Here is a 7,397-nt window from a genome sequence, read left to right on the forward strand (position 1 = left end):
GGGATTCAGATATACTTTAAAGGGGGTTTATAATTCCACAGGAGGGATTCAGATATCCTTCCAAGGAGTTTAAAATTCCACTGGAGGGATTCAGATATCCTTCCAGGAAGTTAAAAATTCCACTGAAGGGATTCAGATATGCTTCAAAGGGGGTTTATAATTCCACAGGAGGGATTCATATATCCTTCCAGGGAGTTTAAAATTCCACTGGAGGGATTCAGATATCCTTTCAGGGAGTTTAAAGTTCCACTGAAGGGATTCAGATATCCTTCCAGGGAGTTTAAAATTCCAATGGAGGGATTCATATATCCTTCCAGAAAGTTTAACATTCCACTGCAGGGATTCAGATATCCTTCCAGGAAGTTTAAAGTTCCACTGGAGGGATTCATATATCCTTCCAAGGAGTTTAAAATTCCACTGGAGGGATTTAGATATCCTTCCAGGAAGTTAAAAATTACACTGAAGGGATTCAGATATGCTTCAAAGGGGGTTCCTAATTCCACTGGAGGGAATCAGATATGCTTCAAAGGGGGTTTATAGTTCCACTGGAGGGATTCAGATATGCTTCCAGGGATTAATAATTTGTGCTAAATCAGAACATGTGAATATGAACATGTGTTAAAAGAAACTATAAAACAATTTACGACTGATTTTTATTTGATGAGATTAATTCAAAATTATTGATTTATTCACATTTTTTATGACAAGAGTAAAAGTCAGAGAATTATGATTTTTAACCTTGGATGTCAAAAGGTAAAATTTTGAACTGGTATTTTCTGGAATTTTTGACTGGAATATAAGCCTGGTCAAATTAAAATAGTTTCATTGAATTCAAGCATTTCAGGGTAAGCAATACTTTTAAATACTTAATAATGAAAAGTAGAATATGTTTCAGTTTTAATAACTTATTTTCAACTTGTTAATAAATATTTACAAAACTCATCTAGCGTAAACATTTCAGAATATTTTAGAAGATTTTTACAAACAAACTGCCTTTTTGCAATAAACTCAAATTTTATATTTCCTTAATTTTTACAACCTGATGGTTCATACCTTGATATTTCAAACTTAGATTATTTGATCTCACAGAATTCATTGTTTGAAATATTAAAGGTCTACAATAATGTGTTTAAAAGATATAGGGAATAGAAAATCAGAGTTTGTGGCAAATACTCAATTCCTTTTTATGAAATATTTAGCACAACTGAACACTCACCATAAATTCTAACTATCTAACACTAACTAACATCTTTGAATTCTCTCATTTTAATAAAAAAAATGTTAATTTATAATATTACGTTAACATTATCTTACATTACTAAAATAATTAATTTATTTATAACCTTTATTTAAGCTGAAGAAATGTCATAAAGTTATTTCCAGATAATGCATTTTTAAAATTCACAGATATATATATATATATATATGCTAATGTAGCGACGAATAAAGGACCAAATTAAACAGACAGATATTTATTGAATCTAAGATACATCATGGGTTTCAAGTACAATCAAATATATTTGGTTTGGTTAGTTGAGCTTCTGGACTGGAAGACAATTTCTACGGATCTCCACACTAACATGATATCATTTGATAATTTAAATGTTAGTCATGGTGTATATATTGCTGTTACAGTGATGAATACACGTATAGCAGCACTGGCGTGTAATTTGAACTAAGTTTGCAAATGACAATGTAACATTCCCATAATTATGTTATCTAAAGTATCAAGTACCATCTCTAAATTAATCTGGGAAGGTTAATTTTAGGTTTGATTTTACTGAAAATTTATTTTCCAAAATTGAAGTGCTGGGTAGATACATAGATTAAATGCAAATATGAATATGAATTGATATTCATATTTGAATGTTGAACATTTAATATTCTAAAAATGTTGATTTTCTCGCAGGGTAAATGAGTAAAAAATACATTTTTTTTTGTAGATGGTTGTTTTGAAGAGTTTCATTATCCTTGCTGTTGGAATGTACAGTTCATCAGTATCAGCTGAATGTAGTTTCAGGTATATATTTGTTTCATTATCCTTGCTGTTGGAATGTACAGTTCATCAGTATCAGCCGAATGTAGTTTCAGGTATATATTTGTTTTTCTTAAAATACATAGATATTCAGGTCCATTTGAAGATATAATAGGGACTGTAGAGGTTTATTCAGGTCCATTTGAAGATAAAACAGGGACTGTAGACATAATTTTAAGTGGTCCTCTATTAATAGAGAGACATGTCTGAGGCTCAGCAGTACTTTGATTGAGCAAAAACTGTTCTTCTTTCTACAAATTAATTATTTTTAATTGAAGTTTCTCTAAAAAAAAGTGGCTGCACAGATTTCTTGCCACAGAAACAATGAGAGGAAATTGTGAGAAATAAACAAACAAAACAACAATATCATTGACATTTTTCATTGAATAACAGATACTTGGTACCATGAAAAATATGACATTCTGAATACTTGCAGTATGTTCTACATCATAAATGATTAATGTTTTAAATTTAGACTTAATGAGATTATTCATTGAAACTGAGTTTTAATCAACTACTTAACATGCTTAGCTCAAATTATGCGACATTATTAACTTACGCCATAAAATATGGTCAGAGAAGATTAACTGGGTTTAATCCTTTAAATACTTACTTTAACTGTGTGATAAATACCTAATACAATGGTTTTATTCATGTGATATTAATTGAATCATGACAAGCAGAGATCTTTGCTAGTTGATTTAGAATTGAATCTATAGCGAGCTTGAAAATAGAGCTTTTTGTTCTTGTTGAATCTATAGTGAGCTTAAAATAGAGCTTTTGGTTCTCGTTGAATTATATGAGTTGAGAAATTACCTAGTGGCATTTTCATTGCACTGTCTGTCCTTTTAAACCGGGATAAGATTTGTCTTGTGTTTAATCTAGAACCAGGGATTGAAGCCTGGTTGAGAAATTGTCTTTGTAGCAATTTTATTGGACTGAGTGTCATTTAGAACCAGGGAGTGTAGCCTGGTTAAGATTTGGCCTATGTGTCGTATTGAACTGGGGATTGAAGCCAGGTTAAGAAATTGCCTTTGTAGCAATGTAATTGAACTGTGTGTCCTGTAGAACCGAAGAGCTAAGCCTTGTTGGGAATTTGGCCTGTGTGTCATTTAAAGCCTTTGAGTTAATCCTGGTTGAGATATTGCCTCAGTGGCCTTTGGAATCTGAGAAGTTAGTCCTGGTTGACCCTGGTAATATGTAGACCTGGATAGATATGTCTTAAGTAAATTGTAGTGGAGTAGAAATTTGCTGCAGTGGGTCACATGAAATTTCAGCTTCAGTCTTTTCAGTTTCCTTAGAAAGAAATATATAATTAAACATTAATACAAATACAAATTTTACTCTATTTCAGAAATGATGATGCAATAAAAAAGAAACCTGTTGGTGGTGAAGATTACAATTTACGTCCAGAGTAATGAAACTTAATTTTTTTGCTTATGAATACATTTATGTATTCATTAATTTAAACAAAAATTATATTTGATTCAGTTTATTCAACAATTGTTGTGAATATTATTAATTATTCATTTTAAAAAGAATTAGTTATATTGTTTTTACAACTTTTGAACAAAACTATGACACTGTTGAATCCCTGATATTTTTTGCAACCCTAGATTGCAACCCAAGAGTAAAAAAATTCAATTAATTGAATAATTCAAAATATTATATTTTTTTAGTCCTCATTATAGCTGGAGCAATGTACGTGGTGTAACAACTGTTCGATATATATTTGATAAATCAGTCGAAGATGATCAATTAACAAAAGTAAGATATAGATATGATACATATTCAAACCTTTTAAAAAAAAATTTTTATATGAAGCAATTTCTTCTTTGTTTAGTCCTAATTTTGTTTATTTAAATTTTAAAGCATCTTTCAACAAGTACTTAATACCTCTTAATATCCTATGCATGTGGTTTGTTTGAGGAACAGATGTTTTTGAAAATCATCTGAAAATTCTGTTGAATTTCAGTTCAAAGTTCTAATAAGTTCAAGTTTCAACTCTTTTATTGAAATTGTAAAGTTTGTTTACTCAACCATATTTTTTAGAACAGACTGGAAAATGTGTTGACAAACTATAGGGTTTCCAGTGCAATGAAAAATTGTTGCAAGCAAATTGCTCATTTTGTGCACAAAAAATCTTTGATTCTACAAATTATTTCAATATATAATATAAATAAACTTCCAATGCTGGAGGTAACATACCAGTTAAGTAACATATTTGAACCAAGGGTGCAATTTTACAGAAAATTTTAGAATTTATCTAATACTTTTAAGACGTTGTTACTGAGTATAATCTTTAAAAAAAAGCATGAATGTGCTTGCAAAATTTCACTAGGTGGTCTTAAGAAGAAATGCTTTTATTTTACAACAGCTAGATAACAAATCCAAACAATTTTTTTTCTAAAAACCAATATGCTGTTTAGGAACATATTTAAATAAAAAATCGGGAAAAGATGAATGGTGGAACCGATATTTGTTTAGAATTGTTAGTTTTGCTGTTTATATATATTTATTTGCAGATTTCTTTAAATGTCGTCTTTTTAATTAAACTGAAGAAACCCTTATTATAAAAACTTATTTTCAATATTAATTTTGATCACAACTTCTTATACATACCATTAGTTTGAAGAATAATTTTTGTCTTTGTAACATAAGGGTTATTAAATAATTGTAGAAAACTTTTCTTTTGCTCACCTCCTCGTTGGGAAATTTTTACTAATGAATTTACACCTTTATTTTTAGATTACATGCAGTAAAATTGTCAAATTGGTTTCAAATTCTAAAATTTTTTTCTGTAAAGCTGCAAGCTTGGTTCAAATATGCTTCATGATAACAGTTATTTCTTTTTAGAAGGCTTTTCTGGATGTTATGAGAGAACTTGAAGCTCGATCATGTTTGAAGTTTGTACCCACTAAATCCAAAAGCCAGAAATACTTATTTATTTTGTAAGTAAATAAAATCTCGATTGGTACAATACAATAAAACCCATTCTATTAATGATATTTTGATTTGTAATTTTACAATTTTGGTACTGCTATTATCACTGAATACAAGTACTTGAGATAGTCCACAGGCATTTTATAATTTCAAAATCCTACTTCTTGCTTTGAGTTTAAAGAAAACTTTGTAAAAATTAACATTGATTTTTGAATCAGAATATTAATTTTTCCTGAGCAAAATTACAACTAACATTTTTAGTGCCGGAAATGACTGCATGTTTAACGATGTTACTGGCGGGGTTAAATATGATTCTGGATTGCAAACACAGACTCTGGAGATGTCCCATAGACTATGTAACCGTAACCTGCAGCAGACTAAAACTTCTTACTACAAAGTAATACGTCACGAGTTTCTTCATGTTTTTGGCCTGATGCATACACAAACTAGATGGGACAGGAATCAATATGTTAATGTTAACACCAAAAATCTTGTGGACTCTAAAGAAGCAAGATATCAGTATGAAATATGCAAAGACTGTGACACACTTGATGCCCCATATGAATGCAATTCAATAATGCACTATAAGACTAATACCTATGCTATCAACCCCGAAAAACCAGTTATGACTTCCATAAATAAATCATGCATCATAAAACCCTCCAATTATTTAACTAACGAGGACTGGAAACTCCTAAACAAAGCTGCAAAGTGCCCTAAAATCTAAACACAAAGAAAGTTGGTTCAGAACCTGATCAGTTGGTCACAGCTCCAATCATTTTCAATTTTCAAAATTTTTGGATAAATTTTTAGAGAAAATCTTGCATGTGTTTTCTTATTAAGTTTGTTTCAATAAAATAATTAGACAGTAAATTATTTAAATCATATACACAAGCGGTAAATACAGCTTATGAAGCTATGATTTTATGTGCTTTAGTATTTTATGAAACTATTGTGTACTTTATCATTCATTCATACTTACTTTGTGTTAATTTTTTTATTTACATGCTTAAAAAAATAATAATCATCGTGCTATAAAATCAAAATAGCTGTAAAATGTAGGAATGTGCTATAGTGAAATCATCATGGTATAATGTTAAATTAGCTCTATATNTATCGATATTGACTCTAGTTCTGAACCCTCTAGTAATAAGTTATAAGAAATATATATACTGTAAGTTATTTATGCGTTTTATTAGAGTCTGACTCACGTCCTCTATAGTATAATGTTAAATTAGCTCTATATTATAACATCGTGCTATAAAATCAAAATAGCTGTAAAATGTAGGAACGTGCTATAGTGAAATCATCATGGTATAATGTTAAATTAGCTCTATATTATAACATCATGCTATAAAATCAAAATAGCTGTAAAATGTAGGAACGTGCTATAGTGAAATCATCATGTTATAATGTTAAATTAGCTCTACATTATAACATCATGCTTTAAAGTTTTAATTGGTTACCTTAAATTTTTATTTATATTTTTAGAATAAAGTACACAAATATTTCATAATATTACCTTTAACACTACTTTGGTATGACACATTATAAAGTTTTTGTGCTTAAGGTTTGTGTTTGGATACTAATGCCAGGAAGAATTTAGTTTGATTAAATTGAGCCCTGGTTTAAGGTCATTAACAAAGGTCGTCTTTTATCTATATCTAGTCAAAGTTGCAAGCTTATATTCTGGCTTGAAACCCCTCTCTAACCTAATGAATTTTTGGACTCTCTTTTTTATAGTTCATTTCATTTCATTTTTTCCATCTTGCAAGTCATATCAAAATAAAACAATTGTCATCTTCAGCATGATTAATTAATGATTTATTTCTTGTATTTAGAGATAATCAGATAAAAGAAAGTATTGATGGGTAATATAAAATCAATAAGTATATACAATATCAAAACAAACTGAAAGATCCAAAAGAGTTGAAATTGCGTATACTTGTTGCATACAGATTTGCAAACATTAAAAGGTCGACAAACCATGGTATGAACATTGAACAGGGTTGATTCTTGATTGATTGAATGGATGACAAGGTGTATACAAGGGGGGGGGGACAAGGGGGAAGTGCCCCACCACCTGTAAAGAACTCAGAGCTTTTACACTTTTCAAATCTTAAACTCAAGAGTGAAGAACATAAAAAAAATAATAGTTTACTGTTCATTCAGTGCACAAAGATTGCCATCATGACAGAAGTCTGAATGAAAAATCTATTTAGAATGCACATTCATACTAATCGGATGGGCGCTATCAAAGTAAAACAATTATTTTTAAATGCCAAGCTGCTAAGGCTTAAGTTTGGAGGTAGTAAAAGACCATTTTTATTTTTTTTAGTTGATGTCCTCAACAAAAACGACCCACAGGTTTTGAACTTTCAGAAAACAAATAATGATTGTTTTAATGCAAGTTAATGTA

The 7,397-nt window shown here is 29.9% G+C and overlaps 1 protein-coding gene across 1 annotated transcript; it reads left to right on the forward strand.

The window, feature by feature from the left end:
* The first annotated feature begins 1,943 nt into the window (after positions 1 to 1,943).
* Positions 1,944 to 5,851, forward strand: LOC111714755 (low choriolytic enzyme). Its single transcript, XM_023489940.1, has 5 exons — positions 1,944 to 2,020; positions 3,390 to 3,449; positions 3,715 to 3,802; positions 4,892 to 4,986; positions 5,240 to 5,851. Exons 1-5 carry the CDS (start codon positions 1,944 to 1,946, stop codon positions 5,703 to 5,705), a joined length of 786 nt encoding a protein of 261 aa, XP_023345708.1. The 3' UTR covers positions 5,706 to 5,851.
* Positions 5,852 to 7,397: the final 1,546 nt, after the last annotated feature.

The sequence above is a fragment of the Eurytemora carolleeae genome, unplaced genomic scaffold (assembly GCF_000591075.1).
Source record: "Eurytemora carolleeae unplaced genomic scaffold, Eaff_2.0 scaffold1558, whole genome shotgun sequence".
NCBI classification, from domain to species: Eukaryota; Metazoa; Arthropoda; class Copepoda; order Calanoida; family Temoridae; genus Eurytemora; species Eurytemora carolleeae.

Excerpts from the sequence above, each read along its gene's own strand:
- LOC111714755 (XM_023489940.1), top strand. The coding sequence starts at position 1,944 with ATGGTTGTTTTGAAGAGTTTCATTATCCTTGCTGTTGGAATGTACAGT. Across the intron at positions 3,450-3,714 it reads GATTACAATTTACGTCCAGA|TCCTCATTATAGCTGGAGCA; the intron begins GTAATGAAACTT and ends ATATTTTTTTAG. Across the intron at positions 3,803-4,891 it reads AAGATGATCAATTAACAAAA|AAGGCTTTTCTGGATGTTAT; the intron begins GTAAGATATAGA and ends ATTTCTTTTTAG.